Genomic DNA, 13057 nt, shown 5'->3' on the forward strand with positions numbered 1-13057 from the left:
TCACATTTAACAAGGATGCAAACAATCGATAGTACACAAGACGTCCGGTGAAGCTCAGGCAATGTGTTTTACACAGAGAAAAGCAAATCTGTACATGACTCCTTTTATTCTGTGGAACACAAAAGAAGATATCTTGAGAAATGTGTTGGTGGTTTCGTGTCCATACATTTGAAGTTAATGGGGTCCAATGTTGTTGGGTCAACAACGTTTTTCAAAATATCTTCTTTTGTGTTCTGAAGAGGAAAGAAAGTCATACAGATTTGGATTGAGATGAAGGTGAGTAAATTATTTTAGGTTTAAACAAATTTCCACATGAAATATACTCTTTATGTCTATATACTCCCTATGCCTTCAAACCATAATAACTGCACGGGGACTTGAAAAATAGATCATAAAAGATGTCAGAATGAACAAATGTTGTCATAATCAAATGTTCTTCAAAACTAGTTTTTATTCCTTAGCTTGGTGCTGGTGAGCCGCAGCTCTAAGTCAATTACATACCTCATAAGTTAGAATAATTGTTTCCCGAGGCATCTATGTAGCCCCGCAGATAAATATAGATAAAATCACGGTTATTTCTCCAGGTCTCAATTCTCAGAGCCAGAGAGCCTCAGGCAATGGTAATCAGATCTCAGTCTCTGTTCTGCCACACTAAACACGGCTGATCGACACCAATCTAAGAGCTAACGTAGGTAAATGCATGTTCATAATCGACTGGACATAGACTACTACAATTCTCAAAGGAAATCTGCTTGGACTATCCATGACACTGGCACAACACCATTTATTGCTATTTTAATTAATTAGTTTCTTTTTAGTATTTGTATTGAAAATGTAATGTTTTTGTTCCTGATTTTGAAGGCCAGCTTAAATGATTGAAATTGATCTCGGTGGTCAAAATTAAAACCAAATTTGCTGTTCTTAGCCTTCACGAAAATTAAGCAGGAGACTGTGAGAGTTATATTCAGCAGACAACCCAAAATATTCTCTATTAATGAAAAAAATCGAATTTAATATGGTTAAACTGTCAATTCATGTTTAAGGGGAGACTGAGGTGATCTATTAATATTCAAGTATATCACAATTCATACAGAAATGAGATTCAGTGCTGTATTATAAATAAATATAACACACATTGAATCTGCACACGGTCTGAGATACTGTGCTACGCCCCTGATTAGGAATTTGCAATTTGGAATTTTCATTCTGATTGGCTGACAAACGTTCTATGAGATCGCATTATTTTTTTATTTAATTTTTTGGGCCTTTTGCATCTTTTATAAGGATAGGACAGTGGAGAGTGTGACAGGATATTACGCTTTTATAACTTTTAACAAATAGCCTTTTAACTTTTCGAATAATTGAAGGGACCACAGTTTTTTACACATTACAACAAAATTATAGTGACAGCTTGCTGTAGCTAAACCTATTATTGCAAATAATGTGTTAACATGCATACAGCCGAACTCCAAGTTCCCATTTGCCAAATAACACTTGCTTTAAATGTTCTATTTAGCACGTGACTGAGTAGGGTCCCTTCGTTATCATATGCTAACGTTATACTGCTTTACGGTACATTTACGTCAATTCAGAATGTTCATAAATATTACTTACATCGGCAGCTTTGTCTCTTTCAGTTGGTCTCGATCCCTCTTGAGCAACAACTTTGAAGCTAATCTTCCTTGTACTGTCCCAGGTTGATAAAGCACTCCGGTTTGAAGTGACTGTATCGCATACAAGCAGGTTTTAATTAGGGTTTCTGAGAGTTTCCACTATAAATAAAATAAATCCACTCCTCTCAAGTCTCCTCCGAGGCTGTGACTCTAAATAAGGATTTGTGTTCGTCTGTGCAGTCAAAGACAGTACATTCAGCATGTTTTACGCAAACTTTGCCATGACGTGAGAACAAGACTGCTGTTGCAGAAACCTGGGTGGTAATATTATATTAAGAGCATATTCCTACGTCAGAAGAAGAGCCAAATCTGAACTTCTCGATTTCTCACACACTTGCAGAGAAAGCCTCACCAAAACAAAGTTACTGTGTTGTCATTTTTCACGGTTTCTGAGTTGCTAGATGCACCAGGGATGCAATTATAGCACTTAAACACAGGAAAAAGTCAGATTTTTAAACGATGACGTCATTTATTAATATTTAATCTATTTATTGACCTTTTCCAAAGTTAGTGAGTAATCATATTAAATAACCATGATCTCAACATTGGGCAAAATAATCATTATTATAAGTTTTGTCATATCTGAGTACTATATACCAAACAACAGACTGCCAGCCCTAAACACTCAACTTTCTCTTCCACACATGAAACCATAATACTGACATCTCCACCCACCCATGAGTCTTGTTATTGATCACTAATAGCAGAGGAATGGAAGCGATCACGCTGCTAATGTGGAATACATTCCCTGTTTCACAGCATACAATCTCTAACAGGAAGGAGAAACAGGGAAACTGGAAATGAATATCCAGGCGGGGTTGTAATGGGACTACGAGGATCAATCACTCCAGAGGTTAAGTCCAATGGGTAAAGGGAACCGGATGGGAGTGAGTAAACCCCACCAACCTGCAGAAATCCCCAGACAGAGAGTAGGGTGAGAGCGGCCCGTTTTTCTCGGACAGAGGAGAGGAGCACTGATCCAGGTCGCTGTCTTCCTCAAGGGAACATAGAGGAGCCTTCCACCCCTCCACCTTGAGTTTCCGTCGGGACGAGTCCTCCTCAAACACCTCATCGTCTCCCATTTCCTCCATACAACCGCACTCGCTGACCTCCAGCAGGGCGCTGGATGATTTGGGGATGTGCAGACGTGAGGTGTAACTACCTATCTCGGACACCTGGAGGCTTGCTGCAGTGGACGAGCGGGTGAAGGGTAAAATGAAACGCAGGAAGTTGGAGCTCCTCTGAAGATCTGATTGGGGAGGAGCGGGGGGAACCAGACAGTGCTCGGGCCCTGCGCTGGAGATGTGTTTGTAGTTGTTGAGGAATGATGGAGGTGGAAATGATGGAGGAGAGTGGGCTTTGATGTGGTCATCCTGCATGAGCTTCTCCTTCTCCGGTCCCAGCTCGCCGTCTGAACATGTGCGGTCTATAAACTGAAGGCCGCTGTACAGACTGTCCATCTTTTGACCGACATCATTCAGAGACTTTGAGAATTTGAGACTGCCAGCCTCTGGTTTGAAGTTGACTGATGGTTTAAGGAGGGAGAGCCATTCGGTGCCAAATAAGGTCTTATTTTTGGGCTTAGTGGGAGAGTCTGCGCAGAGCGTCGTCATGGTGACACTCTGGGATGCTGAGCTTCTACTATTGGAGTTCAGCATCACTATAGTAGCCTGTAAGGGCCTCTGTGTGCCCAAATCGTGAACGGGGTCATTAGAACTGCATGCGAAAAGAGAAATATGGTGGAGAAAAAAAGAGAGAGAGGAGTGCAGAAACACAGATGGGAAGATAAAAAAACATACGTAAAGAGACATGCAACATGCATTAGAGAACAAATGATGAAAGACTGCAAAAAGAAAGATTGGAGGAAATGATAGGAAGGTGGTTGGCAGTAATGACACATTAATGTTCAATATAAAAGTGAATGAATACAAGTAACAACCCAGTCACTTTTAGCGAAACAGCTCACCCAAAAATAGAAATTCTGTAAGCATTTATGTTGCAGCAGTTGTATACTATTATCAAAGCTTTCTAATGTCCTTCATTCGCTTTATCTGATGGACCACAAGTCAGGCTGTTTGACACAACAGTATTTTGTGTCAAAGCGTGAAATACTTTTATGGTGTCTAGGTTGGCATCCCATGGTTTCTATGAGCGGTCGTTTCAAGAACTCAAGAGCTCAAAGAATTGACCCTTCGGCTGTAGTTTGATTGACCAATCATAATGTCAATATTATGCGCTCCCTGTTGCTATTTGCCATTTTGTCCGACAATCAAACCCTAGAGTTTAACCGGCTGCTAACTATACGGTTTTAAAAAGTCCATGATCCCAGATAAAAGTCATGTCACTGTGGAACCTGTCATAATGTACGACAATAAAAACATCTTAAAGCAGACTTATACAAGAAGACTTGTCAGGAGTTTTATCTCATAGAGTGGCTGTCATATGATCCGCGCTGAAGGACTGCATCTCATCAACACTGCCAGAATTTGATCGGAGGTAAAATGTCATCCTTTATGGTCGTAATCAGTTTCACCCATTGCCTAAACGTGTCAGAAACCAATGGCGCTAACCAAATGTTATAGGAAAACACATTATTATACTATTACACGAGTTTTACAATCTGTAGGCTAACTTCAATCTATCAGATCCTAAATGTATACTTAAAATTCGTATTGCAGACCTTATTTTTTTGACTGAAAGTACACGTCATTTTTCTCCAGAAATCATTATTTCACGATAAATGCAGTGGGAGCACTTTGGCTGATGTCAGGCATAACAAAAGGGGGGGGGGGGCTTTGCGAAGGATCAATTTTTCAAAAATGTAGTTTCTTATAAACAGGAAAACTAAAAGCTTGCAGATATAAAAAAAGTAAGGGTGAGAAAATTAATATTTTTTTTCATTTATGGGTGAGTTGTTCCTTTAAGAGTTACAGTATTTACTTTTAATCACTCTCTAGAACTTTCACTGCACTCCTGTCACGCTTATAGAGACATCTAGCTTACTTTACATGGCCATACAGCAGGAGCACAAAGAGCACAGCATCAGGGCAGAGGAGATGTACCTGCATATATCCTGGTTAGAGGGCGTCACTGAAGATCTTGGGAAACTGTAGGGAGCATTAACAGATGTCGGACTGCCTGCCTACACAGAAAAGAAAGAAACAACAGAAGCAAATTAGACACATTATAGAAACTAGACCTGAATTTTGTGGTAGACATACAAGTGCATCATATCTATTAAAACCGAAAACATGCTCTCCATGAGTGAATTCACAAACACGTTTTTACAACGTTCAAATTGTTTTATCAATGACAGTTCACAGGACAAACACATCATATCTATAAATACTTAAAACATTTGTACAACTCGATGAGGCCAGAGCAGAGTCCATCAGGAGTCATGGGCAGGGTTTAACCAATGTGACATTAGTCTACTTAGAGAATGCCAACTGCTTTTTCAAGAGGACTGTTCATTGGGAATTAAAAAAAAATAATGGGTGGATTTTTATAATTCTATTTAACATTTAAAAGTGTTTTTTCTGGATGTGCGGCCCTTTAAGAGACCCCTCCAAAATGTATTTCAGTTTTTCTGAATGTACTAGTATATAGGTATACGTTTTAGTAGAATTATCATTTTTGTTTTATTTTGTGAACTTGTGACGAGATTTTTCCCAAATATTGCAAGAATAATACAATGACATTATTACTGTAGGTTACATTTTAAAATCTTACAGTACACTTCACATAAATGTATTTCTCATAAATCTAATACTACTATCAAAATAAAGGACCATGGATCACATGTGCATTGTTTGATTCCATCATTTATGTCCCAGACTAATTACCTTTCGATTCTATCTGTAACCAACATAGAATTTACAGCCCAGAGCCTGACAGCGATCAATGGAGGATAGAGTGTCCAGAACTGCCCTCCACACACATAGAAGCTGGCACACCCTCACATCTTTGACCAATAATGTTTGAAGAAACACTAGGAAATAAAGTATGTTCTTATGGAAAAGAAGTGTGGACATATCCTTGAGTGAGCATTCTCCTTACACAAGCACCTCTGCATAGACCTAACCATGTGATTTTAAATTATTCACAAACACTATTTCTGCTGTGAATGCTGCTTTTGGGGAACTGAAGATATGATGTGAATATTTTCAGAACATTTTGTGTGTTTCTGTGTGGTGCAGAGTGGTGCGTGACAACTGTGTGAATGTGATTATCTCTCTGGAGTCTCTTCAGCTTCAGTCAGACAGTTGAGGTGTATTTTCGAGCCTGACAGAAGGCACAGTTATTAAGACACATACAATCATGTGCACATGTGCAAGTTAACAAAAATAAGACAAACTCCTGTCAGAATCGCACAGCAACCACTCAAAAATCACATGGTGATACAGCTCTAAGACTCACACATTTCAACACACAAGTTAACATGTATGCTGTATGCTGTAGGAAACAGTGAAGGAATTGCATCTAAATACACTTTAGAGTGTGAATTCTAGTAACCAGTCAAAAACGTGGGTGTAAAAAAGCCTTGTTTGTGGATAGCAATGTCATATCTCTCAGGGACTCTCTAGAAGTTGTTTTGACTTCACTTATATTGCCGTTAGCATAAACCCCTGCATTACATTACTGAAACGGTAACCAGAGAAGACAAAAAAAAGGCAAAACTACCCCCAAAAGTGTTTTCCAACATTCTCAAAGTGTTTAAAGACAGTGGATTAAATCATTCACTTTTAATCATTCTTATAAATCTCTGTAATGTGAAATGCTTGCCATATTCCAGTTTAACTTTATTTTGCAGATACTTTCGGTCTAATCAATGTTTGCTGCCTTTATAGACTTCGATCCTAAATTTCGTATCCTCTTTTCTCCATTAGCACCACTATATTAGGACTCAAATTTTAGGTCTTAAATCATTCTGTATGTATTACTCATCAATATTGAGGACTGCAGTTGGTATAAGTTTGTGTTTCAAAATGAGGTGGAATTAGGCAGCATGGAAACTTTCAGAGCGACTCAAAAAGCAATCAAAGGGAAATTAGGAAAAAGTTGCATAGAAAAACAAAATGACAAGCAGGACTAAATACAAAACCATTAAAATAAGTGTAGTTTAGTTTCCAGGCTGTTCAACCTGAACCAGTTTTCTGGAAGCACATTAACTCTACCGCTAATTGTTTGTACATTCTCATCTACCGAATTTGAGTTTACAGAATGATTATGGAAATGAACACAGATGCTGCCATGGGGACGCTCTGTCAATCACTCGTGTGAAAGTTGATGTGAGCTTCACAACAGATGTTCTCTCATTAACTAAAGGCACTCCACCCTCTCCAATACTATACTTAATGTACTTGAACTGCATATCATCAAATCCTTCCTAAAGCATGCAAACAAACAAAATCGGATAAAGCATTCAGATAGACAGCTTCATAAGGTCATATTAAAAAGAAAATGTTAAACAAATGTTTCTAAACTAAGTTTTGTTTGTCTGTCTGTCTTCATTTAATGCATAATAACTGTCGGATCCTATGAGCTGAATATTTGGATCTATGAGATTTTGTGGTGGGTGGGGCTTCCCAGCACAATGTTGCTCTGACAGAAACACAGACACTTTCAAATTGTAACTTATTGTATTGTAGTGCCTGGTTAGGACGAAAACTCAGAATACGTGGAATTTTTTATTACCTGTCATCTTTTGACATTGTGCTTTCAAACTACTTTGTAAGGTTGAAAGTGATTGGGGAGGAACCCAGCTGGGAAGATTCTGGGTCAAAATAACACATTGATCATTTCACTGTGATGTTTTATTTGACTGCTTAATGCGATACTGAAAGATGACAGGAATACCCCATAGATCCCTGTTAGGACCCTGTGGGTTTCCCTGCAGTCAAAACCTCGTCACACAGCATGCGCGCATGTCGGACACAGAATAGATAACAACTGTAATGGGACCTCTTATGTTATTTATTCTGCCAGAGATAAATGAGCTCAAAATGATAAGACCCTGCCATCCACCGAGGCTGAACATGGATCAGTCTGATGCTTGATGCATGCAAAAAATACAGCTGTTGAGTGTCCTGTACTATGCTCTGAATGTAAATGAAGACAAAACTTTTCTCTTGACTCATCTAATCAAAGTCATGGGAATTTTTAGTGGTCATCTTTTATTCAAGACGCTGTCACGCTTGAGCTTTTCGAGGACACCTGAAGACAAAATTTACCAGCACCTGCTCATGTAAATTCCAGCATGCTTTGCAATTGATATGAATGGAAAATGTCAAGGTATATTATAAACGTTGATAAAAGGTTTAAAGGTCCAATGTTTCATTTTTTGGAGGATCTATTGACAGAAATGCAATATAATATACATAACTATGTGTTCAGAGATGAATAAAGACCTTACATAATGAAGCGTACTGCTTTTATGAGCTTAGAATGAACTATTTCTATCTATATACACCACAGGTCCCCTTACATTGGAATTGGCCATGTTATTTCTTCTGTAGCCCTAAACCGACGAGCAGGTTTCGTAAATACATTATCACCTTCCGTAAAGACAAAAAAGGTGATAACTTACTAGTTCTGTGTCAGCCACCATAGTGCTTCGAAAGGGAGAGGTGGAGTGAGTCTTTATTGCAATTTGCAACCTCACTACTAGGGGAAGCAAAATTTCATTCACTGGACTTTAAATTAACATTATAGTTAGTTGGTTGTAACAAAGTGTGCTAATGTAAATTTTATCAGCCTAGAAATTGTACACTTACTTAATTTGTAATTTATTCACACGTAATGTTATTACACATATGTATGACAAAAAAGTTGTTTAAAACAACATTTGACCAAAGTCCCTTGCTATTTAACAAAAGCACTGTGGCCTCTTGTGAATATCTTCAGATAAGAAATCATGACAAAAGGTTTCTATCCTGTATTTAAAGATGTATGGTTTACTGGATTGGATTTAAAACAACCTGAACATGCAGGACTTCTGTATACTTTTATAAAAAAAAGGCCTGTCTGATATTTCATGGTTGGTGACAGTTGCCAAGGTAGGATTGGTCAGTCAGATCAAATGAATAGTGTGTGAAGACAGTCGTGTTTTGTGTTCAATAGCCGAACAGTCTTAAGCTCAAGCATTGGGGCATTTCACAGAGCAGGTGACCCTGACATGTATTAATGCATGTTAAGAGTTTATCTGTTAAGAGGCTCAATGTTACGCAGAAGTGCAGTAAATCTCCACTAAGAGGGAGAGATCCCTGTTGCCGGACACATTTTCACTGTCATCCTAACTTGAACTATGTACTGGCTGTATCACTCCATGCCTTTCATAGTGAATAGTGGATGCAAAAAGAAACATTGCACCATTGAACCCAAAACATATCCCATTCCATGTATCCACAAAAGCATCTAGATTAGAACTGAATTATATTAACTATGCCAAATTCTTTCATTTTCATGACGGAGCAACACATAGAAGAAATGGACATTCAATGGGACCATGAGATGGCCTTGCATTTGTGCATTTGTTCCGTTGCATTGAGAATGTTTTCTTGCTAATGGGGGATTTTATAACACAAACATGTGGAGGTCCTGTGAAAAGTGAATTATCACTTATCAGAGTATGAAGATTTCTTTAGCTGAAGAAAACACAGTGAAAGTGTCTACGTAAGTAGTGGAGGCTGGATTTTTTGTTATTTGTGTGCTACATGTATTTTTACTTCTTACGCAGACAAAATAGTCTAACCATCAATTTTGTTTGCTTGGTACAGTCATTTAGTTTGAGATGTCCTACTTTGAAATGCTGATGGAATGAGAGATGGAAGAATAGAAAGCAGTTGCAGACTCCATGGAGTGCTAAGTCCCACTCTCTCTGTCTCAATAATTTTCTATCTTTCTAAGTAAAAAATGAAAGGAAAACACATTTTCATACCTTTGAAATGTTGCTGGACCTGCTTGCAGAATGACCGAGTGGCTTCTCATTCTGTGAAAGAGAGGAACGAAAGGGTTGTTAGAACAACGCTTACAATTCCATTCAAAAGAAACAAAGAGATCAAAAGGCACAAAAACAACTTTTAAGTAAAAAATTCTACAGCGACGGACCTCGAAAAAGTGTTCTTTAATAACACTAGAACCTTCAATTGTGATTCTCAGTGTACTCTACAATCTTACACACTTTAAAAATGAAATACACCCACACGAGAAGAAAATAAGACATTGTTAGAGATTCAACAAAACGATTGCTTTAATAGAACAGTTTTCATGCTGAATATTTTTCAGCTGGTTAATTCTTCCTTCAAGCGTCGAGGAGAGATGTCTGTGTTATTATTTATAGGTCAGCTGTGAGTGGGGTGGGTATATTAACACAGTATGTTTCCCTCTGTGATACTTATTTGATCAATTTCAAAACAAACATGGATGCAAAGCATCTAAAAGTGTGCAAGGACAGGCCAGAGAACCATTTTTAGGCAATCACGTGAATTCCGTTTCATAGATTGACATTTTTTTTATGTTTAGACTCTATATAAACAGATGGTTCAATCGTAACAAATTCATTCTCTGAGCATTATTATGTCAGGTCCATAACGCAAAATGTCACGTCCATAACGCTGGGATTCCCCTTTTACATTCTTGGCTGTGAGATTGTTTGTCTGATGAACAACAGATCAGTTCTTTACTGTGGTACTTCAAAGTCTGTCAACAGCCTTTATATATATGGATATTTTCTTTATCTTCAGAAAGAAAGCAAGACTCAAAACTCACATGACAACATACTCAAGTTTAGATCTTTGTCAGAGAGAGTCACCTGTTTGTTGTTTGTCTTTGAAATCTTGTATTAGCTTTGTCTATGGATAGGGGAATGTCATGCAATGTCATGCAGATTGAATCCATGCTCACACAGACATTTGCTTAGCAGAATCAATATCATATTCATATAAATAATTTCTGATTTCCTCAGACAGGCTTATTCTCAAGTGCGGTCTTTGTCCTGTGAAGAAAAAGTACATCTACTGTATCTGTCAGACGTCTCTTCTCTTTGTTCTCTTTGAACTGACTGAAACGCATAACAAGAGCCCGAGAGCTTATAAACAGACTGTACACACAACACATAAAACCCTTTTGGTTACGACCAGTTTTCCCCAGAGGAATTTGTGTTTCACTTTGTGATTTTAATTCACTACGAATATAACTAGTCTGTTTTTTCACACAACCTCAGTAAAGGAAATATAGAGCAGATACTGTGGCTTTGTTCAGCTATTGTAACTACTCTGAGAAATGTAAGCCTGCAATGTCTGTGATAGGGAGGCTATTTTTTTATGCTTTTCTTTATGACTTTCATCAAACTGCGTTACGGATTCAGATACTTTGCATACTTTCCAGGTGGAAAAATAATCGGTGGTTACTGCTGGCATTTCATTCAACGTAAAACACACACAAGAGAGTCCAGTCACAGACTCTCCAATCACAGTGAAGCACATGAAACTCACAAGACGTCCCCTGCTGATAATTATAACCCGGATATCGATCAAAAACCAACTGTGAACCTGTGAAAAACTTGCATGTGCCAAGTTAGTATTTCCACCCTGTGTGAACGTTGGGGCAGGAATGGTACTAATATCAGTGGTTGGCAGAGTAAAGCTCTGTAACAAAGAGGCCTTTGGCAGCATGTGCTGTGATTAGTGAGTGGGTGAGTGTGTGAGAGCTCAATGTTTTGAACTGAACTGAACTGCTGAGGGGTCTAATACATGTGAAAGCATGTGCAGCAGCAGAAGGACATTCCCTTTATCTTTAATCATTGCTGCTTTTACTCATGTCTGTAGCCTTTAGCTGTTACCATGGAGATAGCAGCGGAAGGGGACGGGGTGCTTTAATCCCTGCTGGTTACTGTATGTGTTATTAAGCTATAAAACAAAAAAGCTCATCTACACTCAGTTTCAATAAAGATGCACATGTATTAAAATCCATTTGAGTGAATGAGTTAAACTGAATATGGCTGGGCAATACAGCAAATTATATAATTATTTGAAATACTTTTGTGGGAATAAAATAAAAATAAAATACAATTTTCATTTTAATAGATAAATAATATTTATTTTGCATGTATTAGTTTATAGGGCAATTCCAGCGTTATGGACTTGACATTTTGCGTTATGGACGTGACATAAAAATGCTCAGAATGAATTGTTTACAATTTTATTGAACCATCCGTTTATATTTTACCGAACCCTTGTTGATAGAGTCTAAACATACAAAAACATACAAAAAGTCAGTCTATGAAAAAAAATTATATTTAAAAAAGGGAAAATAAACATGCGTTACGGATATGACAAAAAAAGGATGAAGTTTTTGGGAGACGATAAACTTTGCAGGATCCTGAAGCAATAATATCCAATGAATGGAGAAGGGATGCCTCTTTATAGAACATAAAACAGTTATTTTATTTTAATTTTCATGTGTCCATTTATGAGGAATATGAAGCCTTATGGATGTGACAATCCTGAAAATGGCACACCTCACTATGAAAAAGCATGCACTAAAAATAAAACAAATGCTTTATAAATTTGAAAGGAGATCTCACATGGGTATTTGAACCACCAAATGTTAAAATCTGTTCTGTTACCATAGTAAAAACCGTTGGTATTTTTTTGGGGTAAGGTTGACGTTTTCCTGCAATTGATCTACTGCAAATGCTTTTATATGTGAGAGAAAAAAAATCTAAGTCAAAATTAAAATTTAATAATGCAACAACTTAAATCGGACAACAATAGCAACAAAATCAAGTCATTAGAACCAAATACAATTTCATTAGACCTTTCTTTCTTACCCCTTTAGAGGGAGAATGTAAACCTCTCATCACAGACTAAAAGTACAAAACTCATATTAGGTGTCTAATATTAATAAAACAAAATTGTATTACTAATCTTGACACCTGCATATGACAACTTTGAATAGAGAAACATCGTCTTGTAGATGATGAAAAATAGCTTAAGCCAAACGAGCTATATGGGACAATTAAACAAAAATTTTGTTTAACTGACTTAAAAAATCTAGTGTTTTACAATTCAACTTTTTTAAGTCAGTTTAAAATAATTAAGTACAATTGACTTTATTAAAGCTAACTTGAGTTAACTTGTGACCTTTTTTACAGTGAGATTAAAACTGTATCGCAATTACTATGAGTTTCAGGTACTTTCACTGGAGATACGGTTGAATGCTAACGGCACTCCTTGTGTGTTGTGGCTGTGTAAAGGCGACGGCAGAAATGAACCACTAATTCGATGTTGTTATGTATCCGCAGCGCTTCATCAGCGAGTGGGCAGATCCAGAATAACGAGGCGAGCTTCAAGGTTTCCACGAGTGCACAGATAATATAATGA

The 13057-nt window shown here is 37.6% G+C and overlaps 1 protein-coding gene across 3 annotated transcripts in view; it reads right to left on the minus strand.

Annotated features, from left to right (window-relative positions):
- The window catches only part of marchf8 (membrane-associated ring finger (C3HC4) 8), a 90103-nt gene that overhangs the window by 14715 nt on the left and 62331 nt on the right, over window positions 1–13057 (minus strand). For 2 of the 3 annotated variants that reach the window (XM_056760265.1, XM_056760266.1), the window contains exons 3-4: window positions 9613–9663; window positions 4736–4815 (exon numbers count right to left, since the gene is read on the minus strand). In XM_056760265.1, coding sequence (XP_056616243.1) covers window positions 4736–4815; window positions 9613–9663 — 131 coding nt within the window. Of the gene's footprint in view, window positions 1–2579; window positions 3390–4735; window positions 4816–9612; window positions 9664–13057 lie in introns of all 3 variants that reach the window. The other variant, XM_056760267.1, reaches the window with a different exon arrangement.

This window comes from Triplophysa dalaica, chromosome 11, assembly GCF_015846415.1.
Source record: "Triplophysa dalaica isolate WHDGS20190420 chromosome 11, ASM1584641v1, whole genome shotgun sequence".
Lineage (NCBI taxonomy): Eukaryota > Metazoa > Chordata > Actinopteri > Cypriniformes > Nemacheilidae > Triplophysa > Triplophysa dalaica.